Source organism: Jaculus jaculus, chromosome 1, assembly GCF_020740685.1.
Source record: "Jaculus jaculus isolate mJacJac1 chromosome 1, mJacJac1.mat.Y.cur, whole genome shotgun sequence".
NCBI classification, from domain to species: domain Eukaryota; kingdom Metazoa; phylum Chordata; class Mammalia; order Rodentia; family Dipodidae; genus Jaculus; species Jaculus jaculus.
This window is the reverse complement of record NC_059102.1, coordinates 167,261,574-167,289,392: the sequence shown is the minus strand read 5'-3', so window position 1 is coordinate 167,289,392 and position 27,819 is coordinate 167,261,574. Positions and strand designations below refer to the sequence as shown.

The window sequence follows — 27,819 nt, the reverse complement described above, 5'->3', positions numbered from 1 at the left end:
ACATGCAAACTACAGCCCCAGCTGTGCTGAAGGGGATCTCTCAGTGAAGGAGGCCTCGGTGTGGGGTGTGGCTCCGGTTCTCCTGTACTCTGGGTCTCCCAGCAAAGGGGAGTCGGGGAGGTCAGTGGTGAGACATGAGACTGCCACCTCTGGAAACTCCATCCCAGAACTCCAGTCAAGGAAGACACCAGAAGGAAGGGACAACTTCTACTCCAAGGACCATAAAAATATCTCACATGAGTAAGCCTCCTTAATTTTGTCAACCCATAAAGAGATCAAAGGAAGACAAGCATTCTGATTCCCACTTTATAGTGAGGAAACTGAAGCCCTGAGAGGCAGTTTTGGCTAAAGAGCTAGGATGAGAACCAGACATAGCTGGACATGGTGGCTCAGGCCTTTAATCCCAGGGGCAGGGCCTTTGTACCCACCCACTCCCATCCTTCCCAAAACCCAGCTGAGGTAGGGGGATTGTGTGAAGTTGAGGCCAGCCTGGCTATAGAGTGAGTTCCAGGTCCGCGTTGGCTAGAGTGAGACCCTGCTTCAATACAAAAGAACCCAGATCTCTCTCATCCAGTCAGCAAATGTTGAGCAGTCATCACACTGAGCCTGGCTTGCCAAACTGCCTCTGGACACTTTCCCTTGATGCAGTTGGCCACTTCCAGTTTCTGCTCAGGCCCCTCCCCTTGCCTCCCAACCCCCACTTCTCACCATGAGCATCTCGCTGGTGAGGGAGTTGACGAGGTCCGAGACAGAGGAGCGAGGCTCTGTCCTGCGGTCGGACTCATCGTGAGGTGTCTGGCCGGGCACTGGGGCTGTGTTCACTGCTTTCCCTCCTGCAGGCAACCTGCGAGGGAGGGAATTCCAATGAGCCCAGGCTGGACACCCTGGATCTGGATGGCCTCAGGATCTCTTAGGACACAGCCTCATCACCTCCTGTGGGCTGGCGGGAGTAAAAGCTCTGCTTCGTAGGCAGCTCGGTTTTTCCCGGGACCCACACTCAGAGCCTATTTTTCTTGCAGCTGCTCTGTCCGATGACTGGCTTTGCTGCCCCTGTGGGAACTGTTTTGGGTTCCCATTCTTCCTGTTCCCTAAAGCCCCCAGTGCTCATGCCCTGGCTTACATGGCTGTTCCCTGAGCAACCCCTCCTCTGCAGGGTCTGCTCCACCCATCCTGAGAAGGCAGCCTCCAGGTGGCCTCCCCATGTCATTATTCTCTGTAAACATGCCAGAGTCTGTCTCCTGAGCCCCACCCGTGTTTACTCAGCCTCATCATAGCCTGGTTGGGGTGGGGTCCACTGTCCAGCAGAGATTCTACCAAGACTTAAGTGTCTGTGCTGTTCCACGCAGCACCTGCTGCTTGCAAGCTGAGCATGTGCCATGTGGCCAGTGACTGGATAGGATTCTCTTTTTTTTGCATGTGTGTGTGCAGATGTGCTGGCAGGGGGACAGAGGTCAGAGGATGTGGGGTGTTCTTCCTTTATCACTCCTCTGTGTATTTTCCTTGAGGGAGTCTCTTTGAACACAGAGCTAGGTTTTTGCAAGCCCAATCAATTCTCTGGTCTCTGTCCCCCACAGGACTGGTGGTGTAGATAAGCATGGCCACACTCAGCTGTTCAAGTGGGTCTTGGGGAATCAAACTTAGGTGGTTTCAGACGCTCATAGTTGCAGTAAGTGCTCCTATCCACTGAGCCATCTCCCCAGCCCCAGACTGTATTTTGTTGTTGTTGTGTTGTTTGTTTTTTCAAGGTAGGGTCTCACTCTGGCTCAGGCTGACCTGGAATTCACTATGTAGTCTCAGGGTGGCCTTGAACTCTCAGCGATCCTCCTACCTCTGCCTCCCGAGTGCTGGGATTAAAGGCGTGCGCCACCACGCCCGGCTCCAGACTGTATTTTTACTGACTTAATGTAAGTGAATTCAGGACTTGGGGATGTAGCTGAGCGGTATAGTGCTTACCTAGCATATTCAGTGCCCTGGGCTCAATACCCAGCACCACCATTAAAAAAAAGCTAATTTAAGTTTAACAGCCACATCTGGGTAGAGCAAGTGACACTCCCATGTGCCCCAGTCCCCACCCTGCTCCCCAAGAACAGCATATCTTAAGACTCTCACCTAACGTCAGAGAAAAATGGGCTGTCACTAAGCAGCCCTGTCTGCACTTGACTTCATGCCACTCCCAGGAAGCTGAGGTGTCTGGCTCAATGGCCAGGGGGTGAGCCCAGGCTCCAGTAGCTTGGACTCAGGAAGGGGCCACTAACAGCCTTCCCAGGGACCAGGCTGGAATGTCCCATGAGGAGGAAGAGGTGAGGACAGGCAGTGAGGAGATGCCTGGGGTTGAGGGCGCGCTAAAACAGAACAGCTGTGAGAGTGCAGAGCCACAGACTCAGAGCCACACAGGTTAACAGAAGCCACACCCCCTAACACAGACCAGCCACAGCACACAGGCAGCCACAACAGGCAGAGACAGACATGCTCAGAATATGCCAGGCCCTGGGGGAGACACCAGGATCCAAAAGCAGTGCATGCACACATAGACACATGCGCGCACACGCGCGTGCACACACACACACACACACAAGTCTGAAAGACACAGAAGCAGGAGAAAGAGGGCACAGGCAATGGGTCAGGTCAACTGGAGTGCCATGATGGCACACTTAGAGATGGGTACATTTAGATCCGCAGAGAGGAGACCCAGGCATGTGAATTGGGACATACAGAAGCAGGAAAGGCAGACTGGATCATCAGGCACAGGACAGATACACCTGCTGTGAGGACCTGGCTGTGTTCGACAATGCACAACATAGAAACACCAGCCCGCCCTCCCTCACTCCATAGGCACGGGCACACCAGCGCAGAGTGGCGGGCACACACATGGCCCCCCACACACGGCCACACACACGGACACGTGCTTACGCACACAGGCACAGGGAGGAAGAGGAGACTGAAATAGCTGGAGAGGTAAAGTCAGGTTAAAAATAGAGTGGGAGAGGAGGAGAGAGCGCGAGATTGACTGCTGAAGGTATGAGAAAGTCAGAGTTATTTTGGCCACACCACAGCGTCAGCACAGCTGCAAAGCAGCCTGGGAAAAGATGGTCAGCGGCCCTGAAAGCTGTTGGAGGTCACAGGACAGAGACAGGCAGAGGGAGAGACCGAGGGGCTCGTCACAGCCCAGGGCAACCCCTGTGAGGAGCAGATGGGAGGACGGAGATAGAGATAGAGAAAGGAGAGGTCAAGAAAGGTTAGTCAGAAACATGTGGAGAAGGCTGCTGGGTGGACAAGGGGACAAGGAGGAGCAAGGCGGCCAACAGGAGAGGCAGAGAGGAGGCAGGGGACACACAGGGGCAGAAGGAACATGGCGGGCTTTGGAGTAGGCGAGTGATGGGGTGGCCTGGCTCGCCCTGCCCCCCACTCAGGGTGGGGGTGGGGCCACGGTGGAAACCATTCGGATCCCGAGGAGCAAAGGTGAAATGACGTAAGGATGACTGTGAGCAGGAGGTGGATGTGTGGCTGAATGAGTGGGATAGGCACAGCCAAGGTGAGGCCAGAGGCAGGCTTGGCCTCCCTTCTTCCTGGGCCCGCGAGCTTGCTGAGCTACATGCTGAGGCCCCAGGGTTGGGGACCTTAGAGGAAGGCCTTCAGGGGCACCAAGAACCACAGGGCTGGAGGCAGGGCTGTCTTTCCTACTGTCCCCTGTAGCTTGTTGACACATACTCACTTTGCCTGGGACTTGGAGTAGCATCTCTTCCCCAGGGGACCCAGTTGTGCAAAAGCTAACAGACCAGTGAGTGGTGCTGGGTGTTCTCCCTGGCACCAGCCAAGACAGCTGGCCAAGAGTTCAGTTGGATTGGGGAGGGTATGGGGACTGTGGCAGACCAGTTCTGAAGGTGAACAGGAAGGGGTAGATGACCCGGCTTGCAGCTACGAGGTAGCAGGGTCTGAGAGCCCAGAGGGTGGGGCTTTAAGGTATCTGGCCTGGTGGGGCACCCATGCCAAGCCATGGAATGGATAAATCTACTGGGAAGGAAGTAGTAGAGTCTGCAGCCACTTGCAACTGCCCACCACTGGGAGGACACTCCAGGAGAGTGAGAGTGAGATGAGTTCTGAGGATGGGTGGGCATGAGCAGTGAAAATGAAATGTGTCCACTCGGAAAGTGGGGCCCGTGGGGGCGAGGGCCCTGGGCCTCCACCTCCACACCCACCTTTCCCAGGAAGGCAGAGGACCAGCTGATGTCATGATCAGAAGGGATGGGTGTGTTAAAATATGGAGACCTGAGTGGCAAGGAGGTAAAAATAGGCTGTTGGGTGAAAATGGAACCAGTTAATTAACACATGGGTGAAGTGAAATCTCGTTTCCAGCCTGCATCTGCTCCCTCACGCTTCACACCTTTCCCCAGCAAGTGGCTCAGGTTCTTAGCAGGCTTTCAGAGGACTCCAGCCCTGCAGCTTCCCTGCGCTGTGGCCCTGGCCCTCTCCTCATTGCCTTTGGGCCTGACTGTACAGCTCTGAGACATGGCTCCTGTTGGGCCCAGCTGGGTTGGGAGTGGCAGGCTCTGCTCCTTCCTATGTCCCAGACATGGACTCAGGGCCTGGCACCATCTGTTTCATGGAGTAAAAAAGCTGGTCCCACTCTCCCCTCCTACTCTCTGGGGACTTCTGGCCAACCAGACATGAAAGGTGGACTCAGGGTAGGATGGAAATGAGAGGGCTGGTCTCCAGAAGCCACTGTGCAAGCAAGTTAGCTGTCAAATATAACCTATCTACCTTTTCCTAAGCCACAGTCCCTTCTTGCCCCTAAAGGCCTCTTCATGAGCATTAGGGTCACCTGTTCAAACATAGGATCTGAGGAGTGCCCCAGCCCAAGGAACCATTTCCTCATTATAAGCTTAGTGTATTCCTTAGAGGTCACCCTGCTCAGCCTTGCACATTACAGATATAGAGGCAGGGGCAGAGGCGGTCTGTGTGTGTGTGTGTGTGTGTGTGTGTGACTTGTCTGAGGTCACAGAGTAAGGCTGTGGCTGAATCAATGTTATGAGCTAGGTGTCCTGTCTGCAGTATGCCATACTATCCCATAAGCCTTTGTTCCCATGGAAAGCAGACCTGAGCACAGGCGGATGTCGCCCGAGGGGGCCAGGTCAGCAGAACACATTGGCACATACATGGTGGTTCTACTTCTGGGATGTCACTAAACTCTGAACTCTTCAACCTTCCCCTTCCCTATGAGCAGTGCCCACCCTCTCCTTGACACAGGGACAGCAAGACATGCTTCTTCGCTTTCCTGGTCCCCACAACACTCAGAGGAGGACAAGGACAGAGAGTCTGGCTGAGCCCGACCACTCCCTTGCTCTCCGTGGCTAGCGCGACACCCCCTCCTCCTGACCGCCGGGCTTGGGGACTGCCTTCTGTTTCCTTCTGGTCACCAGGCCTCTCCCATGGTCTCTCACTCCAGACCCTCCTGATCAGAGGCTCCACTTCCATGTCTGAGCAGCATGACAGGCCCTCCAGGCAAGAGGGAGGTTGAGGTGGCAGGGATGAGGGAGAACAGGCTGATGTCCTTCCCTAACATCCCCCTTCATTCATCAACCACCAGAGAAACAGGGATTTCTGGGTTGGGAAGAGGGGCAGAAATGAAAGATGGATAAACAGCAAAGGGAGCCAAGCAGGGAGATGGACCGAGGAAGCCGGGCTTGCTCAGGGCCAGGACAAGCATGCTAGGGGAGCAGGCTTGATCCAGAATGGTCCCAGGATGGTCCCTTCTTAGACCCAAGGGACACCATGGAGGTATCCCAGGGAAAGGGCACACCAGCTGGGGAGGGGCTCATTTTCCCGCTCCAGCATCCGCTCAAGGTACCACCGCCTCGTCCAGCAGCCAGGGCCGGCCAAGGCAGGTGGCCTCTCCACGCCTCCTTCTCTGCCGCCGCCGCCGCAGGCCTTGCCCGTGCTCGTACCTCTTGTCCCCCTGAGCGTTCTGGCTCTGCTGGGTTCCTGGGTTTTGCAGGTCAGGGATATTGGCAAAGTCATCCTGTTCCGAAAGCCCTAATACCAGGGATAGCACCACCATCCGGCCTTCCCTGCCCAGGATGGGCAGCCCACCAGCCGGGGTGAAAAGAGGGAGGCCCCATGGGCAGGGGCAGGGGCAGGGAGGGGAGAGGAGAGACACAGAGACACAGACAAAGAGAGAGAAGAGAAAAGTGTAAGAAACTGGCCCTGGAGGAAAGAAACCAAACTTTAGCATGTCAATAGTTGCAGAACAGAGTTGGGGGAAGAGGCAGGGAACAGAGGTGTCCATGGCCTGCAGCCCAGCTGGCCTCAGGCCAAGAGCAGGATTCTCTAGGGTGACATGAGGGATGGCGCTGCACAGAGGCCTGAAGAAAAGGCCAGTGGCTGGGTCCCCAGGGAACACACAGGGAAGGCTGGGGAGTGGGACAGAGGTCCTGGGCAAGTTTTCAAAGGCATCCCCAGTTGGAAGTTGCTCTGATCATCTGGCCCCTGGGAGAAGAGGGAAGGGCTCTGTTGCCATCTTGTATACAAATGACATAGGCAGGTTCAGGACCCCAGGTGGGAAACATTGCTGAAAAAATTGAAAATCCGATGGGTGCTGCACCCTGTGTTTGGGGGTGCCTGCCACAGATCTCTGGTTGTGGTAAAAAGATGTCCCTCTTTTAGGTTCCCAGATACACAGTCAATCAGAGGAGAACAGGTGTCTCTTCTAGCATATGGCATCCCAGGCATAGTGGGTCATCTCTTGTGTCCACCTTCCTAGAGACCCAGAGAACGGCCATTGAGGTCCACAGGACCTGCTCAGGCAAGCCTTTCCTTAAAGAAGCAGTCCAGAAGGCCCCAGAAAGCCAAGGCAGAGAGTGCAGGAACTTGGCAAGGCCTAGAGGAATCTTAGCAGGGCTTCATGGAGCCAGTGCCCACAATGAGAGACTGCTCTGAGGGAGGGTGGCCAAGGCTCAGAGAGATGGGTGACTTGGAGGAGATACATGATATCAACATGGGATCAGAGGTCAAGGTGGATACTTTGAGTATGGAGCTTTCTCAGAGAATCATTGAGCAACTGCCTTGGATTTTTCTGGGGTCACATGCATCTTTCAGAGTGGGAAAGAAACTTCCATGACCACTATCCCTTAAAATCATCCTCATCTGAGTGTTTGGAGGGAGTTCTGTGGACCTCACCCAATACTGCATCTCTCATCAGAACAGAGAAGGATTCTCCAACAGGGCAGGCATGAAAGAACATCTCAAGAAAGCCCAAGGAAAAGGGCAGTGAGTTTCACAGAATGTTCCAAAAGGGAGATCCTGGGTCAGGAATCCACCACTATAACCACTGATGGAAGGCAGGAGCTTCTGTGATTATTCCTCAGAGAGGCTGTCAGAGAGGGGATTCAGGGGAGACATGGCACCTAGGGTGAGGGATGAGGGTATAGAGGTTTTGGAAAATGGGAGATGCCATGGGAGTCCAAGGAGGAAAGGAAGTTATGCGTGGCAATGTCCTTTGTCTGAGTCTTTGTCTTGGGCACAGCCACTCTAAGCTCACACCTGTGCTGGCATCTAAATGTTGAACAGTTCTCCCCTTCTTTCAGGTCGTCGGATCCTGGCTTCCTTTGTTCCTGCCCACCACTACTGTGAGAGTTGGTAAAATTCCATTTGGCTGCTCCAGAGCTAGTTGAGCTGGGGGAAGGCGAACCCAATGAAAACAACATGTTTTTCCTGGTTAATGCATTTTCGGATACTTCCTTTTTGCTCTTCTTAAAGACCAGGTTGCTCCTCTGTATAAACACCCAATTTGTCGTTCTCTGCAGCTCTGCAGGCTGCAAGGGTGAGGACGAGGGGCCGGTGCTGGGCACTGAGGGGCATGCTGGCCTTGCTGGATAGGCATATACCCATCTAGCAGGAAACATGCATCCTCCTGTGAGGGGGGTGGGGGCTTGCTCAGGCAGCCCTCCCATGCTGGCTGTCTGGGGTCTCTGGCGTTTGGGATGGAAGCGCCTCAGTAACATGACAGTTAAGCTGCAAGGCAGGGCCAGCAAACTGCAGCTCTCCACCTGTTTTTGTACAGTTCACAGGTGTGAATGGTTTCCACATTTTAAAGGGGTAAGGGGAAATAAAAGCACGTGGTAGAGATCGCACGTGTCCTACAGAGCCTAAAGTATCTGGGCTTTGCAGTCAGAACGTGTTAGCCCCGGCTTAGGTGGACACGCAGAGGAGGTAGGGTGAGCTTGAAGTGCCTAGCAGGTAAGGGGGCATAACAGCTGCCACAGGGGCAGAAGTACGGGCACGGGATGCTAGCACCTGAGCAATATTCTGGTTGGTTAGGAAGGCAGTCGGCAGAAAGGAGTTGGTACCCAAGGCTTCTCCTGCGGCTGGGGACAAGCACAGGTCCTAGCTTCCTGGCTGTGAGGACAGCAAGAGGGTGATGGCCACGCATACTGCAGTCTGAGGTCAGGTGGGCCCGGCAGGCCCGCAGTCCTGCTCATGCCACAGCAGAACCAAGTCTCTCTACTCTCCTTGATCCACTCCAAGGGCACAGCACCCACCCCAGAATGACTGCCACCAGAATGTCGCCAGGAGAGCTTGCAAGGCATCTTGTTGGGTGCAACACCCCGCTGCACTCCCGAGGGTGGTCGGACAGGCTGCCCTGATTTGCTAGGGCATGCCCCAGGGCATCACATCTGGTGGGCTGCAGCTACAGGCCTCTTGTACAAGATGGGCAACTGACTCTCTTGGAGGTCCTTTCCCAGGCTGCCCTCTGCCCCGGAAGCTCCTGCTGGTCTCAGCTGGAGAGAGCACGCTGCAGCCGCAAGGAACTTGTTTGCCTTGAGCCTCCCCACACTCCTCCTTTTCTCCTCCCAGGCTCGGGGTACTGCTCTCCCAGGGAAGGACTTGGAGACTAAGCCTGGAACAAAGCTCCTGTTCGGTTGGCAAGGTAGTGATGCCATGACTATAGCCTATGCCTCCTGGGCCTGAGAGTGTCCCTGTGATGGCAGGATGGGGGCAAGTGGCTAAAGTTAGATGCCGGCTGGCACTGTATTGCCTGTCCAAGCTGGATCCTCGAAAGAGGCTCTGATCTAGAAACACCATGTTTGCAAGCTTTGCGGGTCGTTTGCTCAGGTTTGTTCTCAGGGGAGGGGTCATATGGGAGGAGCTGAAGGACAGGTGGGTACAGAAGGCCAGAGAGATGGGGACAGGGCTGAGGGCAGGGACAGAGGCCTGTGAGGGAGAGTGACAGGGAGAAAGGAAGAATGGGGCAGGAAGGTCAGCAGAGTTGAGTTACAGAGAGGAGGTAAATGGGCGGGAGGACAGCAGGGCCCTGGAGACGGGGTGACAGGGGTAGGTTTGGGAGAGGAGGGGAGGGCAGAGGCAGGGAAGTTGGCATGCGACCAGCACATGGGGGAGACAGATCTCAGGACCTCTAGAGCAGTGTCCCCACTTAACTCTGAAGTGTCGGGGGGGGGGGGCTTCTCTGAGTCCCATACATAGTTAGCAGGGCCTGGGATCCTCAGGGGGCAGGGGCTCAGATACAGCTCCTTTCATGGGGGAGATTGCTCAGGCATAAGCCACAACAGGCTGGGGAGGTGGGTGCCACATCTGCTCGGCATCTTGCCAAGGACACGGAGGACCAAGAGTGGTATAAGACCAGCTGCTCCCAAGGAGACTTGAGGGGGAAGGGGGCTGGGTAGGGGAAATGTGGGCCGGCTCGCTCAAGGGAAGGACTTACAGGAAGGATTTCATGTCCAAGCCTCGGTTTCGAATCTGCCCCACCACGTGGTCCCAGCTGCCTGGGTTGGAGCGGCTGCGGCCCCCTGCCGTCCGGTACTTGGAGCCGGCTGAGGTGCCCTGCCGAGCCTGGCCCCGGCCATAGGCCCGGGGGTTGGAGCCTGGTGCTGAGGCCGCGTGGGCCTGCAGCTGGCCCAGGCTCTGGCTGGTGGTGGGCTGGCTGGGCTGCCGGCCCCGCTGGTGCTGGCTCAGCGGCTGCTGCAGGCTCTGCTGCCGCATCAGGGTGCGGGGTCGCTGGCATTTCGGCTCTCCCGTGGAGCTGGGGATAGACTCAAGGGTAGTGGCCGTGGACAGGGTGGAATCCTCGAAACTTGGGGCAGGTGAGGGAGAGGAGAGAAAGGAGAAGCAGGTGAAGGGATCACAGTGGAGTAGGAAGAAGCCGAGGGCCAGGGCTGGGAGGCCCCAGTGCATGGCACGTTCGGCTGGACCTCGCCAGGCCTCCATCGGAGCTGTCGCTGCTGCTGCTGTTGCAGTCGTTGCCACCGCCTCTGCCACCGCCTCTGCCACCGCCTTGCCCCACCCTGAGGCTTGGCCCTGCCCGCCTCCCCGCTGGCCTTGGCTCACTAGTGCCCTAGTACCTCCTGTCTGGGCGGACCTTTCTGCTGTCTGAGTGGGCCGCAGGAGCTGAGGCGGCTGCTTGGTGAAGGCAGGTCCCCGGGGCCCTGCAGCAGCCTGTCATGTCAGAATGGGAGGAGTAGGGAGCTGCTGGTGGCCCCTCTGTCATCTCACTGGGGGACACCAGGAATGTCTGCCTCTGTGTTCTAGGTACTATCATCCTTTGGAGACAGAAGGAAATCCAGGCCAGCGCAGAGCTGGCCTAGTAATGACTGAGGAGGCAGGGCAGTCAGCACTTCTCACACTTGGTAACTGGCGAGGGCAGGCTCATAGACATCTGCCCTGTGGCCACAGGGGTTCAAGTTCTGGGGAAGATTGATTTCTTCCTCTCAGGGCAACCATACTTTGGGAATGACCCCCACTCTGGAAGGGGCCAAAGACAAAGCACACAGGGGTAGGGGAGACCCAGCAGCCACTTCTCTGGCCACCTCACCCCAGTTCTGGTGGACAGTGAGCCGACTGACTGTCTTTTATGCATTTTTCAAAGGGGTGTCTGTGTCATGAGCCCACCAGCATTTCTGAAAATGCTAAGAAGCAGAGCAAAGACAGTCAGGAAAGAGGGTCCAGCTGGTCTGAGATGTGGAAAGCCAGAGAGACCTGGGTTCAAGGCCCATGTCTATCATCACTAATTGTGGGACTTTGAAAGTCCCTCTCTGGCTCTCAGTTTCTTCACTGTGGACTGGGGCACAACACAAGCACTTGGGTAGCTTCCTTCAGAGTTGTTACAAGGATCAAATGATAATGAGGTCAAGTATGGGGAAGTGCTTTACAGTTGAACACTCCCAGACCAGAGGCTAGAAGCAGGAGTCTATGGTTCCCCTTGGGGTAACCTGCTTGCTTTGTGCTCTAGCTAGGGGTTCAGCTCCTGCCGTGGCAGTGCCAGAGGCAGGTTGTCACCAGAACACCAGAGAGCTAAGCCAGACACTGGGTCCCCTTTCCCTGGGCTGAGGATGTAGTCCACTCCTCTTTTATGTCCCTCCCCTCCCTTTCCTAATCCAACTGTCTAGTACAAGGGTTGGCAAACTGTGGCCTGTGGCCAAATCTGGCCCATTGCCTGCTGTTGTAAATAAAGTTTTATTGGAAGCCAGCCAATGGCATTCATTTGCATTCCATGTATGATTGCTTTCCTGCCACAATGGCAGGGCTGGGTGGTGGGAAAGACATAGTCTGGCTTGTAAAGTGTAGATATTTCTAGGACATCACTTTGCCTTTTACTAAGAAAGTTTGCCAATCCCTGGTGTAAGGGCCATGAGAGGGCCAAGTATGCCCAAGTATTGGGAGGAGCCCCCAGGACCCTTGGGAGCTACATTCACCACAGCAGCCAGATCTCAACTATGCTCACCCCCTAAATCTACCCTGGGAACCAAAAGACACAGTTAGGTGGCCCCTGTGAGCATAGAGGGAGAGAGATAGAAAGAGAGAGAGAGAAGAATGAGAGAATAGTAGAGACAGATAAGAAGAGAAAGCAAAACATGACTAACGCTGGGGTCCTGGAGGGGTGGCCTTGCATGACTCGGGCTTGCAATCAGGGCTACCCTCAGGGGCAGGTCTAGGCCTGGATAGACTGACAGGCCCACAGCTCCTAGGGAGCAGGCTGAGCAGAGAGAGGATGGCATATCGTTGGCTGCCGCCTCTCCTGCCTCCTAGCTGACCTCATTTTGGTTTCCTATCACATCCAAAATTAGTCCAATTTACAACCTTTCAGTCATAGGAAACTAAAACTGCTTCCTCCGGGCCTGAAGCCAGCAAATGGTATGGAGTCCCAGTCACCCTGAATATTGAGTATGGCAGCCTGGGGAAGGGATAGGGTGGGACTCGGCTGTCTGGTGGGGTATGGAACACCTCTAGGGACATTCCTGAGGCAGATATCAGGAAGAAATAGATTTGTGTTTACTCAAGCCAACAAGCAATTAAGGCCTCAGTTCTAGTGGCCCTCCCATGGTCCCAATGATGGGACTTCTGAAGAGAGCCAGGAGGGCTCTAAATTGAGGCAGCAGGATGGCCCAATGGCTCAGAAAGGGTTAGGGTTGTTGGCCCTCTAACTTTTGCTTCATTAGGTGGCAGTGAGGCAGTACTAACAGCTGCATGAGGATGTATGTTGTTCAAAGGACCTGGGACCTGGAAGAGCTCCACTGTGGGAAACTAAAGTATCTCAAAGCCAAGATGAGAATAAGGCTGCCTTAGCAGGGAGATGTAGCATTTTTGGGGCCAGCTCTATGTCCATCACGAACAGCCCACCACTGTTTGGTAGGCATAGACAGCCACAAAAGGGGCAGCTTTCTTGATCACCCTCAAACATCTGAAAGGAACAGCTTGCTTGGATTCAACAACCCCATCCCCAAGAAGACCCAACCCCAGCAGCTGACAGTGGGATGCTTGTTGACCAAGACAGGGACAGCCAGTGGGGATGGCTGTGATGAGATGAACGTCTACGGCAGCCCAGGGGCTGCTCACAGATGAAACCCTGTGGCAGATGATGTCATGGCACAAGTTGGAACAAGCAGATGAAGTCACCCAAAATGGAATGGCTCAATGCTAGGTCTAGAGCCATCTGCTGGCCAAAAGAGAAAAGGCCCACTGACTGGCAAGTGAGTGGCAAAAAGACAGGTTGAGATGGACCAGTTCTCTGAGAATGGCATGGTCTCATGGTGGGACAACCATGGCCTGCTACCCGCAGAGGGGTGACCTGATGGCTGAGATGGGGCAGCCAGTCAAAAAGGATGGGATGGCCTAAGGACTAAAGTAAAGTTGCTCTGGGGACAGAGAACAGAGTGACCTGCTCACTGGCAAAAGAAGAGATTGATGGGGAGGCTGCGAGAGGCTCAAGTGTGACACTGTATGACTGAGCTGGTTGTGCCTAATGGCGAGGATGACGAGTCTCGTGAAGGGATGGAATGAGCCAGGGGCCGAGGACGGCACCTCTGGGGGCAGCAGCGGGCATGCCGGGGGTCCCGCTGTCCACCTTCGTAGGGGCAGGCCTGAGATCATGGCTCCCGCGGCCATGGGGCGCCATCACTCACTTGGACAAGTTGAGCTTCCCTGCGGCCAGGTGGCTCTGCACTGTCCGCCAGCGGCCTCTCCCCGCCTTGCCACCGCTGCCCGGCTCGCTGGGGGCAGCCCCGCCGCTTCTCAAGGCGTCCTCTCCAGGTGGCGGCACCGGTGCCGGCTTCTCCCCCAGCCGGCCTTCCCGCTCCACCGCCAGCCCCGCTGCAGCGGCCACTTTGGCACCCGACAGGAGGGTGCCACTGGAGGCGTGCACAGGGCAGCCGGGCCAGAGGGGCACCGGGGGTGGCGGTGGGGGAGAGAGGGCGGGCCATACATGGGGGTGGAGGGGTGGAAGAGGAGGAAAACAATGACAGATAAAAGGAAGAAAGAGACAGTCAGAGAGGAGGAGAGAGACAGACGGACAAGAGACAGACAGAGAGAGAGAGAGAGACATCAGCACTGCAAATGGCTTAACGGCAGAGCCTGCAGAGGAGAGAGGGGACCGGGCGGGCTGGGGTCGGAGAGCAACGCACCACGACAACTGGAGGGGGGCCCCTCCCCACCGCCTGGGGCAGGGGCGGCAGGGGTTGGGGGAGGGCAGCCACCTCCAACTCTATCCCACAGGACAACGAAGGGTTAACGACGGAGGAAGAGCGGGCTGTCCAGGCCAGGAGGCCCCCAGGCAGGGAGAAAGAGAAAGCCGTGTTAGTCAGAGTTCATCACCACCACCACCACCATCACCGCCACCACCGCCACGAACCACCGACCACCGACCACCGACCACCAGCAGCCATGGCCGCAGCACACAGCGGGGAGGAAAAAGCGAGCCAAAACCAAAAGGGAGGGACCAAAACGGGCAACCCCATCCTGACTGCACCGAGGTGGAAGGCCGGGAGGCTGGGGGGGGGGGATCAGGCATGGCTGAAAAGGGGGCTCTCCTGTGTGGCTGGCCCTGAGGGAAGGGGCAGGCAGGCGAGGGGCAGGAGGGGTTGCTCGTCTCCATGGCCAGCCTGCCCATGGGGCGGGGTTGGGGCAAGTAGGGACAGGAGAGGAAGTGAGGGGCACCGGCAAGGGGGCGGGAAGAGGGAAGGAGGGCGTGCGCGGATACTCAGTACATATGATTAAACCAGGTAAAGTCACTCACTTGAGGGACAGTCGTGGGTCGCCATAAGGGGCGTAGGGTGAAATGTTTAGAATAAACTCCTTGGGAGGGTAGGAGCTCCATTTCTGCTGCACTGTGCTTTCATTGTTATTCCAAAAGTCTCTGTCTAGGTCGCTGGAGGGGCAGAGAGAGAGGGGAGAGAACAGGGAGATACAAGAAGAAACAAGAACTGCAAATCCTGCAGGGGCAGAAGGGAGGCAGGACGCCCCCGGGGGGCACGCGGAGGATGGGGCTTCGAGGGTCTGCTCCTGGAGAGGAAGAAAGGGAAGCAGGCAGGCACTGCAGCCTGAGCTAGGAACCCAAACGTGCGCGTGCGCGCGCACGCACACAGACTTGCACACACACGTATAGGCTCGCACACTCACACACACATGCGTGCTCTGGAGGGCACACAGGGGAGATGCACTGGAAGGAGGGAAGCTGCAGGCAGGCAGGCAGGAGTCTCGTGCCTAGGAAGCTGGTAGGAGAGAGAAAGATGATGAGAGGAGGGGATGAATGAGGAAGGCTGGGGCCAAGGCCGAGGTGGGGTGGGGTGGGGAGACACTGGGAAGGTACTGGTTTCTGGTTAGGAGATGGAAAGTACATCAGGTCCTGCTGCCAGTTGCTGGCCTTGCCTCTCTAGCCTCAGTTTCTCCAAGTGTTCAAATAAGTCTGGTGTCTCTCCCTCTTCTTTCTTCTCCTCTGGGGCCTCAGGTGTCCCCTGGTCTCCTGTGACTTCCCCACTACCTCTAGTGAGGTTGGGATGCAGTGTGCCCATGATACAGGTGAGCAGGGGTCTTGGTGAGCTAGAGAAGACTCCATTCTAGCCAAATAGAGAAGGTGGACCAGCTGAATGGGGCTCCCAGCAAAAGGAGGTGCCTTTGCCTCTGATCTCAATGAGGGAATCACCAAGGGTCACCAAGTTCCCTTGTTCTGGGGTCTGTGTGGAGGGAGCCTGCCTTTCTCCAGGTGGAGCTGATGGGGCCAATTCAGCTTCAGGTGCACAGTGTGCATAAGGCTTCCCACCTGGGAAGACCTTCCTGTGCCCCATCTCTTTCCAAGGAGAAGCTGCTGGGTTTAGGAGGGACTCTGGTCCCAGTGCATCATCACCTTTCCTGCTGGGTGACTTGTCATCCTGAATTTGCTGACATACTGAAAGCATAAAGAATCTGGGGACTTCTGTGAAGGGATGAAGGGTAGGTAGCACAAGCCTGGGGTGGCAGAGGACATAACCTGGAAACCCCAGAAGCTAAGGACAGGTCTCAACTAGCTTGTCAACCTCCTGGAGTCCCAAGAGACAGGGCTCAGAGCTTAGGGAGAAGAGAGAGGGCTCCTAGGCCACAAGATCATGCTGGAAGGGAGCCATTCCCAGGTCACAGGAGTGCTTCTGAGGAAAAGAGCTGAGGGTGGGGAGTCTAGGCTGGGTGGTTATTCAGGCAAGGTGATGCATGGCTGGGAGCCAGGTACTGTGGGATCATCTTCCCCAGTGACTTAGCAGCTGTTCTAGGGAAGTTGGCTTCTCATGTCCCATGATAGTTTGGATTCAAGATTTAAGAACAAGGGAGAAAGACATGAGATGCTGAGCTGATCCACAGACCCAGGGAAGATGGTGGTCTTGGTCATTCCTAGTTATATAGTCTTTGCCCATTCAAAATATAGTTGGGAAATATTTCATAGGAGACTCTGTAGACAAAATTCAAACCCAGGCTCCTAACCAGTTCACAGAGATAGTGGGAGCTGGGGATGGGGGAGGCAGGATAGGCAGGAGAAAATGCTCCTTGATAACAGCCCCCAAGCTCGTCAGACATATATTTTAGTCCCATTACTAGCAGGACATCACTCTAGAAGGAGCCTTCCTACATCAGACATTAAGAGAGATTGGAGCAGGCAGGCAGCTTTCCTCTCCCCAAGGGCCCCTTGACCTCCAAAATCCAAGGCCATCTAACCCTAGGTTCTAGACCCACCCAGAACTGTCACTGCCAGGCTGGTCTCCCACCCTGAGTTCTGAGATCCCATGGGTTTCTGCTGTGGAAACCCACCGGTCTTTCTCTAGAAGAGAGGATTTCTAATGAAAGAAGTTTGGGGAAGACTGTTTCCTTTACTGCAAGACTTTCAGAGCCTTTAATGCATCAATGATCATCAGTATCAACAAAAGGCAGACGGAGTGTGCAGTTTCCAAGACTCCGTTGGCTGTGGAACCCTTGGTGCATTAATCATTTCTGAGGCACAAATGCTCCGGGGAGCAGAATTTAGGAAGCACTGCTAGAGAATGTAGCATTCCAGAATCCGTCGGAGGAGGTCTTAAGCCTGTGGGGAGTGTGCAGTAAATAAATTGCCCCTGACTTGGAAACATGGACTACTCAGACCTGAGCAATAGCTTCATTGCTGTGGGGCAGAGGGTCTGACAGCCTTGCAGGTGGAGGCAGGCTCCGATTACAGATGGTGGGTTTGCAGATGACAGAGGGGGAACTTCTGCTGCCTTCAATGAGCCTTCAAGAGCCCTTCTAGGCCCTGGTTACAGCCTGGCAGATTTGGATGTCCACTCTGTTGCCCTCCCTCCCCCTCCCTCCCCCCACTGGAGGAGGGCCCACTGCTGCATGTGGCCCTATGCAGGAAGGGTATGGTCATCGGGCAGAGACAGGCCACCATCCTCCCCTGGAGTTACAACAGCCCAGGCTGGAGGCAGCACAGGTACTAAGCTGGCCCTATGTGCCTCCTCACGTCATCCCCCAGCCCCCTCCTTCAGAAAGCCCAGGGCCTGCGCTCTGCTCTGTAACAGCCCCTGAGACCTGCCAGCTCAGTCTTTGAAGCCTAGAAAGTGTGCAACCAAACCCAGCTTCAAAGACTCCCTAAGATCTCTTTCTGAGCCTTCCATCCACCCACCCCCTCAACTGGCGCACCCTTCCACTCACCCCCACCCCAGACACACCCCCACAGCTTCTTGTGAAGGCCCCAAACAGGGTCAGAGCAAGAGATGAAAAAAGAGGAGGGGCATGGAGGAAGCACCACATGGGTATGGTAGGGGAAGGGAAAGGAGGAGAGATGCAGAAGGAGAAGGACAGGAGGCCTGGGTGGGGAAGGCAGTGGGCCTTGGGTTGACAGGGGAGAGGGTAATAAGGTTTGCAGGCTTAGCTTCCAGACAGACCCCTTTGGTGGGCAGGCCTGGTTCTGTCCAAGTAGAAGGTGGCCTGAACAACCTCTCCATGAAGGCTATAGGGTTAGGGTTAGCTATAGATCCCTAGAGGAAAAGCTCTGTTCCCAGAGCATGAGCCCATGGAGACATCAGGCAGGCAGGAAGGGGCTTCTCAGCTACCTCCCAAGTGACTCAGCAGAGGGTGGCCAAGGTGGTCTGCAGAGTTTAAGGACAGGGCTCTTAGAGCTCAATGAGGAATGCTGGGCAGGGCAGAGCCAGCAGGACCTGAGCATGTAAGAGGATGGAGCCTCTCCCCAGGGCCTTGCTTTCCAGGGCCCAACAATGGGGTCAGCTGGGGTTCCCATAGTTTGCCCTTCTAGATTGCCTTCAGAACATGGGCGGAATCTGAGAAAAGAACCTGAGCCCATGAGGAGGGGTTACCAGACAAGAAGTAAGGTCTAACAGAGGCCCAAAGGGGCCAAAGAGGGCATAGGGACATTTTGTAAGAGAAATGAGAGGTGCATGAAGGGGTGAACAGGGTAAAGACAGGACTGGTGGTGAGGGCAGCCAGATAAAAGGGCTGAAGTCTAAAACACCATAAGGGTCTGGGGGGGGGCACAGGAGGAAAAAGGAGGCACTGAAAATTACCTAGGACTAAGGGGCTCAGGGAGTAAGGGAGACACTGGATGTGCGTATGGCTAAGTCTGAGGTGGGAGGGGGAAGGGGGTCCTCCCACTTGGACTACCTTTGTGCCCCCAAACTAGCAGCCTGGCACCTACTTGATGGCTTTCTTCTCAGTGCGCCCACGCCCCGAGTCTGGCGTGCCCACAGTCTCCAAGGAGTTCTTGTAGCGTTTGCCCTGTGGAGAAGTACGGGGGTTACTCCTGGACACCAGGGCTGGACTCCCCAACCTCCCTAGGATGGGGCTGCAGGGGAAAGGAAGGAGATTGCAGTCTTGGTTTGAAACAAGGCTTAGGGTCTGTGGGATTGATGCCACCATGGGGTACCAGTCTCTTGGCTGCTTCCCCCCACCCTGTGGGCTCTGCAACTTGCCTGATGCCCACAGTGCGTGCCTCACGCCTGACCCCCAGGTACACAGCTATTCTGTCTGCCTATCTCCTGGGCCTCTGGCCTGGCTCCCAGAAACACAGTTCCCTCTGCCACTGACAGACGGCTCTCAGGCGCCTGGCCACGTCACACTGTCCACGTCACCACCCCCAGATGGTGGGGGCGGCATCCTGCAGGGCAAGGTTGGAAGTGGCCAGTGACGTGAGCAGTGGGGACAGGGAGGAGGCCACATGCCCAGGCCTGCCCAGGGCTGTGGAGTCATTGCGGGGGCTCCCTGAGGTCCTTGTGTCCTGGGGCCAGGAGACAGAGGCGAAGCATTTTATAAGAGGCAGCCTTGGGAGGCTGCAGACTGACTCTTCAGGTTTGGGGGCAGCCTGGGCCCTGGACATCCCCCAGGGTTCCTCACTCTAATGTGAGGAGGGGAGGGGCAGGGCAGGAGATGGGCACCCCTGATCATCCGTCGAGAGGAAAAGTGGCAACCAGGCCTGCTGCCGGGAAGGTGAGCACCATTCACCTTCTCAGTTTGGGTTTCTAAATTTAGCTCAAGCAGAGCCCGGCCCCATTAACATTCCTGGCTGCCACCAAGCGTCCTTACACGCACCCATGGGCTATAGGCCTGGGCCAGGCCCAGGGCCGATGGGGGGCAGCAAGAGGGATGGGGGACTAGGCAGGGGCTAGAACTGTCCTACAGCCCCTTCTCCCACTGGACACTGGTCTACCCCTGCCTGGCTGAGTTAGGACAGACATTCAGAAACACAGACACACCAATACACATATGCATATATTCACATGCAGGCGTCCCCAACATTCTGTCACGTGTACCAACACTGCAGCCACAACAGTCAATTATTCTCTCCTTCCTGACACAAAATAAGAGCCACCACGGCGGCTCTTCCTCACGCTCCTGCCATCTGCAGCCCTTTCAGAGTTGCCGGTCCAGGGAGGAGCAGGGAAGCTCCTAGGAAGGGGTGCAATGCAGAGCCTCTCCCTCCATTCCACCTGCAGCAACCTCCACATGTCAGGGACACCTAGATCTTGGCCCCAGCAAGGCCACATGTCCCCTGTGTCACCTTGGCAAAGTTCCTTCCCTTCTCTGGCCTTACCAGATGAGCCTCCTAAAAGATGGCATCCCTGTCCCAGATACCATCACATCTGGGCTTGCCTATGTCAGCTCCCATACTCTGCCACAGGGCCCCACAAAGGAAGGGCTATATACTCTCTAGCACTGAGAACACAACCTGGTATCTACCAGGCGTTCTCAAGAAACAACTGAAAGCACCCCTTCTGTTGCTCCAACCCCCTGGAGGCCTGGACATCAAGCTGTTCTGAGCCTGAATCATCTGAGTTCAAATACAGAGACGATGGATCCTCCTGGCCTACAGAGCCACCTCCTTTGGCTTTCTCTGGTCTCTCCCAATATTATTCAGAAGCTCAAATTCTAAACAACTCCCAACACAGACTGGAAGCATGGGGGCGGGGGGGGGCGAGACACTGTGATAGCCAGGCCATCTTTCAGCAGGCCCTCCAGCAGTAGTTTAGCCACCACCATTCTCCAGCACTCAGGTAATGCGGGGCCAGGCTCTTCTGAGGGTAACCCTGGTATTCTCCTCATCTTCTCCTCTTTCTTTTATGTCTTGACAGAAGAACTTGTCCTGACCAGGAATATCTTTTGAGTCTGGCCAGCTGCCCCTTCCCTAAGGCCAGACAGATCTGGGGTGGGTGCTTTTGGTGGCCCAAGGCATTCTGGGAACTTCTACTTGCCCTTCTTTGTTCCACAGTCCCTAGAACCTTCACTGCTGGCTTCAATGATTAATTCTGAAGCAGGGTGCTGTGAGGGACAGGACCGAGGACAGGACAGGATGGGGGTTAATGTGGAATTTCACAGGAGAACCAAGATTAATAAGAAATCCAGGCAGGGTCTCAGAGATGGTGACTGGCTTGGGAGGAGCCTGATAGGATCAGCCCACTTATCAAGAGGGGGCTGGCCAGGCTGATCTGGAAAAATCCAGCTAGAGATTAAGGAAGTTATTAATGTTTGGAAAGGAGATCTGGGCTGTCAGGGTATCATATCACTGGTGCTGAGGGGACAGGAGAGAAAAGACAGCCCAGCCACGGTGTGTGTGGTAGTTGGGGGAGTGGCACACATCTCCTTCCACAGAACAAAGAAATAGCCTGAGCAAAAAGTCCCTGGCTTCTGGGATTCATGGGGCAGGAGGCTGGGGGTGGCGTGGTGGTGGTGGTGGGGGATGCTGGGAAAGTGATGTTCTAGGCAGTGCAAGTAAGGAGGGACAGACTGTGTTCTGGGAGGGATTCTGGCTGGGGCGGCAGTGTGCTGGGGCTGGGGAGGACACTGCTTCTGTACTTCTCATGTGGATACTATACTCTGTGGATAGCCTTCATCTGTTTCAAATGGGGCCCATGCTCTCCTCTCACTGGAGGTGGGTGGGGAGTCAGTTGTACCTTTGTCTTGGAAAGGGGTGTCTCATCACACACACACACACACACACACACACACACACCCTCCACACCTAGAGTGGTGACATGCGCATGCAGGAGAGGCCAGAGCACAGTTAGCTCATGTAAGGATCTTACATGATATACATCCCATCACTCAGCTGCGGAGACACCCACTGCACCAGTGGCCCTAAAAGTCAAAACATTTAGCACAAAGATCTTCCATACACAAACTCACTCAAAGGTCCACAGCTTCTCTATCCTTCCTCCCCTGCCCTCAAATGCAGGCAGGTAGGTAGACAGTCTAACCTGACCTGAAACATGGCGCACAGGGCTTCACTGAGTATGCAATTACTCCTGTGGTCATGGAGGACACTTGTGCATAAGTCATGAAAGCAAACTCCCTCCAGTACCTCCCCTGAAATTCAGAGGCAGATGCAGACACAGGGGACCCAGGAACAGGCAGGACAGTCATTCCAGTTCCACACACTTGACCTAGACAGGGAGCCATTAGGTCATGCACATTCACACTGGAAGCTGAGCTGTCCTCTTTGGGTCTTGCTCAGGAGTGTGAGCTGCCTGATGTTCAACACTCCAGGATGGAGAGGCACACTTCCAGTTCCCGAGTTTGCTTTCCTTGAAGCAGCCAAACTCCGTTTCTGGCTTCTTGGGCTCTCCCTACAGGTCCCTCACGTGACCCAAGACCTTTCCTGAGGAAATGTGGACTTTCTCTTCCTACATAGGCGTATAGCCCCTCCCTACTCATCTCATCCAATGCCCTTGGTTCCAGCTTTCACCCTTTGATCTTATGGTCCCTCTGTGGCTAGGTAAGGTGATATGGCACTCATCCTATTCTCACCCAAGGTATGGATGATACCTGTCAAGGCCTTTCTTCTCCTGACCCTTGCCTGGGACACCTTTGGACCACTGAAGCCCTCAAAGTACCACTGCTTTTTCTGGGCAAGGACCGCAGGATGCTAGATGGAGGCGGGGAGTGAGGGTCCTACAGAAATGCCAGCCCAGGCTGAGCTGGTGGCTCCGCCCACTCCCTCTCCCCGCGCCCTGGGGTAATGAATGTCTCTCTTGACGGTCTCTTTACTTATTGATGGCCTAATCCTGCTCCTTAATTCCCCAGCCCTCGTTAAAAATGAAAAGAAGCCGTTTGTGCTTGTACAAACCCGGAGAATCAGGATGGATGTGCGGGCGACTGGGGGTGGGGCGGACTGCGCCTCCTTATTGGTCAGGAGGCTTGCTCGACCCCGCCCACCGGGGGAATGGGGGGGTGCGCGAGGGGCGCAGCACGGGCTTCTAGGGGCCCCGGTTCTGTCTGCACGATCGTCTGCGGTTCTTTACGCGCGGGAGGTGGAGTATCCACGCGCGCGCGTACACGTGCGTAGATGCTGGAGCACGATTGTTTAAGGCCCAGTCCTCCAAATGTGTCCCCAAGGGTGTGTAAAGGGTGTAGAAAAAAGTAGTGTCGAGACCCAGGCAGACGCAGGGCGTGGTGCATGCGTGCGAGTGGTGTGAAGTTCCTCGGAGGTGCGCCTGACTTGGCGCCTGTGCTTGCAGGGCAACAAGGTGCAGGGCCGATCCGTGCTCCCAGTTCCCTCCACCCCGGCAAGAACCTCACCAGTTTGCGCTGACACCAGTGGCACAGGCCGCAGAGGACGACGGTGACGCTAAGGCTGACGGTGATGATGGCAGAGACCAGCACGACATCGCGGGTGGGCGCCCCTGGGGAGGACACGCACAGACGGTGCGCCGTGAGCCAAGGCTAGCCACTCTCCTTCAGCCCTCAGGCCACCTCCCGCCCCATCCCAGCAGCCACCCTCCACTCTGGCACATTCTACTCCCAGCTCTGCCTTGCAGTCTGAACTTGGGGAGTCTCTCCCTGCTCAGAGCCTCAGTCTCATCATCTCCAAAATGGGGAACCGGTTCTGCTTGACAACTCTTTCCAAACTGGATCCCCTTAAAGAGGGAGGCTACACATGCCCTTTGGCGTAGCTAGGCTTCCTGGGCCCATCAGTCCCTCTAAAAGAGCCATTGCTTATGTTCGGCTTTCTGGTCCTTTTTACTCCCCCACCCACCCCCAATCCCTGGGCTGCAACTCCAGTGAAATGGTCCCAAAGGACTGTCGTTCCCACAGTCCCTTGGAACATGCGGGCTTTCCAGCACTGTCAGACCCTTTTAAGGGTTTGGCCAAAACGCATAGTCATGTGTAGTCAAAGTAGAGTTTCTAGAACGCTCTGCCTACTTTAGCTCAGCTTTCCTTGGCCTCTGCTCACTGGGGAGGGGGGGTGCTCCCCATCCCTAGCCTTTGAGCTCACCTCTGCTCCCTTCCCACCCCCTCCTGCACCATCTGCATCTGTAATATCCTAGAAGCTCACAGGGGCTACTTGCAGCTTTCATCTTAAGCACTCAAGGGTCACACAGTTCAGGAGAGACCTACCCTGGGAGGAAAATCCCGGGTTTCTGCACAAATCCTTTCTCTTCCTCGCCACATGGCTTTGGACAAGTCATATAAGCACTCAGTTTTCTCCTCTGGAAACGTGGGTTAAAGCACCCCCTGCCCCCGCCTTCTTCACAGGTGGTTGTAAACATTAGCACAAAGCAACAAAGCCTTATCCAAAAAGTGACCATGTGGGGAGTGAACAGAGACTGGTGCATGGGTCACATGTGGATCGCACTATAGAAACACATATAATGGGGTGTGTCCTAAGTCAAGGAGACACAGTTTACTTACAGAGGAGCCTGCACAGGCTTTCTGGTGCCAGTGACTGTGGTAATTAAAAGTTGACAAAGCCTGTCTGGCCCTGGCTCCTGTGGTTTTAGCTTCTGCTCCCCTCCTTCCCAAGCCTCTCCTGCAAGGCTATGCGGCTTCATGGAGCAGAACCTGGTCAGTTCTCCCCAATTCTCAGAGCCTCTGGGCTCCCTCCCACCTCCACTACAGAGCCTGATCTTTCTAGAACGCTGCCTGGTTCCCACCCATCCTTTACCAACTTCCTAGTCTTCTTAGGAAATGGCCACCCTTGCTCAGCCCTCGCCAGTCCACCGAACCTCCTCCTGTACCAAGTGCCTAGCCTGAACCACAGGAAGCCCCTGTGTGGCTTATTGACAGCCACAGAGCCCACAGCAACCACAAGCTCTGACCTGGATGACCTGCAGGCACCGAGTCCTGCCCCATGGCCATGGGCAAGCCACCGAAGTCTCAGACATCAGTCAAGTGCCATATCTTTGGAAGAACTGACCCTCCCTCACTCAGAGGATGAGCCCAAAGTTCTGGGTGCGCCACCTGCAGGAGCCATTTAGTCCTCACACCAACAAACGAGAGAAAGCTTAGGAGTTGTCTCTATTTTACAGACAGGAAAACTGAGGCTCAGAGGGCTCAAATACCATGTTCACAACCACACAGCTAGTGTGTGGAAAAGCCAGGGTTCAAAACCAGGCAGGCTGTCTCAAAGCCCATGTTCTTTTCTTTGACAACCACACCCACTGCAGAGATAAATGGTCAGTGGTTCTCAAAGTGTGTCTTTGGAACTTCTAGGGTTCCTTGGGCTCTCTTGGTAGCAATAGAGGTGGGTGCTGAGCAGAGAGAACACCGTAGTTTCTCAAGCTCTCGTCAATAAAGTCAGCCTCATTTCCTACATCTTGGGCTTTTACAGAAAATTACATCTGAAGATGGGGATTGCTGCTGAGAAAAGTTGATCCATCCTAGACTGTGACTCTAGGGCCCCCTGCAGTGTGAGTGGATGCTTTATCTTTTAGGGAGCTGACTCTTCTACCAGAAAATCCCCCAGCCCCCTCAGCATCCTTTGCACAGCCTTTGAAGGCAGGGGGAAACAAATGCTTGCCATTGCAAATTGCATTGATGTTGTGAATAGAAGTGACAAGATGTCCTTGGCCAGCATGCCCTCAAGTGCTGTTACCATCAAGGGGAGCAAGCTTGTTCTTGCCTGCCAGCCAGAGGGAACCATTCCAGGAGCATGTGTCCCTGGGCTGTAAGAAACCTTGGAAGTCAGAGTCAGGCCCCATAATGCACAACCCTCTCTCTAGACAGGGTTGTGGTGACAGGGAGCTGTTTCTGCAGAAGGCTGGCCCTCCATGGACAGGCCCCATTTGGAGGCTGCTGTGCTCAGTCTGATCGGTCTCCCTGGAAGTCTTGGCCATGGTCCTCAGCCTGCCCTCTGGCTGCTCTGCGCATGACAAGCCTCTGGATCCTAGCCGACAGTTCTCACATCCCCTGCAAGTCTTCCCCAGGCAAAGCTGCCCCTGCCCTTCTATCCCTTCCTCGGATGACATACATGGTTTCAAGTCATTTCATTGTCAGCATATTAACATTTGCAGCTCTTGTCAGCCTTTGCCCAGGGCTGAGTTCCACGACCTATCCTTGGGTAGAGGAGACATCCTGGGTCCCCAGGGGTGAGACACAGACAAGGGCAGACAGATGACCTTGGGAGACCTGGGAGGCAAGGCCAGCCAAGAGCTTGCCAGGCCAATCACAGGGGTATCGTGGGAGGGAGGTGTGGGCCCATACATGCTGCTGTCCCTCTGGCCAGGCTTGTACTGGGCATGTCAGCCCATGAGAGCTCAGGATTCACAATCCCACTGAGTCCTGTGGACTCAGCTCATGTCACCCCCAAGCAGATCTCTGGGAAAAGCTTGTGAACCCAGAAGACATCCTGCATACAGTAGGTGCTCAATAAATACATTCTGCAAGAATGAATGAGGAGCCAGATGTGATGGCTCATGCCTTTAATCCCATCATTTGGGAGGCTGAGGTAGAAGGATTGCTATGAGTTTGATGCCAGTCTGGGCTACAGAATGAGTTTCAGGGCAGCCTAGGCTATAGTGATATCCTGCTTCAAAAACAAAACAGAAAAAAACAAAATGAATGAGGAGGAACCTCAGGCATCTGGGAGTTAAGATAACCATTTATTAAGCACCCATTGTGTACCACACTTCAGGGTATGTGACGCCAGGGGCTGTGGCTGTGCTTCACCCACTCCAGTATCCCTGGAGACACACACAAAGATGTGCTCAGTAAATATTTGTAAAATGTTCAATGCTTGCATATGTTACCTCATTTGTCACTCAAATAAGATAGAAAGGAAGAGATAGGAGAGGCGTCAGTGACAGTTTCAAGCCTCTCCCTTTTACACAAACACAAGCACGCACACATAGACCCTGTCATTTCCCAGGCTCAACTGTGTCCAACTCTTGAGTTTTGTAGACCCAGACAAAAACACCACCTCCATAAAGCCTTCCTTAAGCTGCTCAGTGGGAAAGAATGCCTTCTGCCTGAGTTTTTCACACCACGCCTGTGAGCATCTTTCAGTAATGCAGAAATTAAGTGTTAGAGCCCTGGAATCAGACTACTTGACTCAGATCCTGGCTTAGTTTCTTCCAAGCCATGTGACCTCATCACTGCATGCCTTGGTTTCCCCACTTGTCGATGAGGGGCTCAAAATAGTATAGTTCTTCTAGGGCATTGGGAGGTTTAAAGGAATTAGTGCATATAATGCGCTTAGCACAGTGCCTGACAGAGGTACTGCATGCTAAATACTGTTATTGTAGCAGTGCCGCACTGCACTTTGTATCAAAAATATCTGGGGCTCACTGAGTAGTGAATGAAACACTGAACGGGTCCACTCTAGTTCCCCCCCAGAGGAAAGCAGAGGTCAGGGGTCGCATCTCATTCAATTCCATCTGTCTCCAGGAACTGGAGTGTGGCAAGTATCAGTTGGCACCTATAGTATGCAAGGGGAAGGGCTGAGGCATGGTGCTATGGGATGGGGGTGACCAGCTCAAAGCCAAGCTGGGCCTCAGGTGTGAATGGCAAACCCAGCACCGTCCCTGGCAGGGCTCTACCCCCACTCCTTCTCATCTCCTCAGCAAGCCATGATTTATGGATGAACAGAATCAAACAGGGCTGCAGGCTGCTGCGATGCCCCAGGGAGCTGCCACAGAGGGAGTGGACTTGTGAAGGCAAGCTCACTAGCTGCCCTCCGGGGAAGAGGCAGGTACAAACACAAAGGCCATAGACATAGGCACTGTCTCTTTCCTTCTCTCTCTCTCTACACACACACAATACACCCATAGGCATGGCCATGAGCAAATGTCCAGTTCATTCCAACATTTATGAAGTTTGGGTGTTCATATACTTCCTCTGGCCTGGAATTCTCTCTCTCTCTGATTTTGCTTCGTTTTCCCTCACATTCTGTCTCCTCTTTCCCTCTCAGGTAGAGCAGTGCAGGTGGAGTAGGTTCAAAACTAGGTGAGCTGCATTCAAGCCCAAGCAAGGCCCAGGGTGGAGTCTCAGTGCTTTCCCTTCCAATGGTGGTGCTAAGTCCTGAACTCCCCGGTGAAGGGTGGTCGGGACTGAGAGCTATCATTCATGGAGGACATCTGGCTTGCATCATTAGCATCCCCATCACATAGGGGAAGAATTAGAGGCACAGATGCTCAAGGCTCTTTGAGCCTGTCCTTTCTCACCAGCCACAGTGGCCTGCCTCTGAGCATAGCAATGTGGTGTGGGGAGCAGTGGCGTGCTCAGTGCACAGCCTGGCCATGCCCTGCGTTCTCCTCCCACATGCACTCAGCGATTTGCACAGGTGGTTCCCTCTGCCTGGATCACCTTTCCTTATACGCT

The 27,819-nt window shown here is 55.0% G+C and overlaps 1 protein-coding gene across 6 annotated transcripts in view; it reads right to left on the bottom strand.

Annotated features, from left to right (window-relative positions):
• Nucleotides 1-27,819, bottom strand: part of Syt7 (synaptotagmin 7) — a 64,054-nt gene that overhangs the window by 18,084 nt on the left and 18,151 nt on the right. The window contains exons 2-8 of one of the 6 annotated variants that reach the window (XM_045141695.1): nt 22,801-22,904; nt 18,428-18,507; nt 14,519-14,650; nt 13,410-13,634; nt 9,716-10,084; nt 5,943-6,065; nt 709-844 (exon numbers count right to left, since the gene is read on the bottom strand). In XM_045141695.1, coding sequence (XP_044997630.1) covers nt 709-844; nt 5,943-6,065; nt 9,716-10,084; nt 13,410-13,634; nt 14,519-14,650; nt 18,428-18,507; nt 22,801-22,904 — 1,169 coding nt within the window. The remainder of the gene's footprint in view (nt 1-708; nt 845-5,942; nt 6,066-9,715; nt 10,085-13,409; nt 13,635-14,518; nt 14,651-18,427; nt 18,508-22,800; nt 22,905-27,819) is intronic. The other 5 variants (XM_045141696.1, XM_045141698.1, XM_045141697.1 and 2 more) reach the window with 5 other exon arrangements.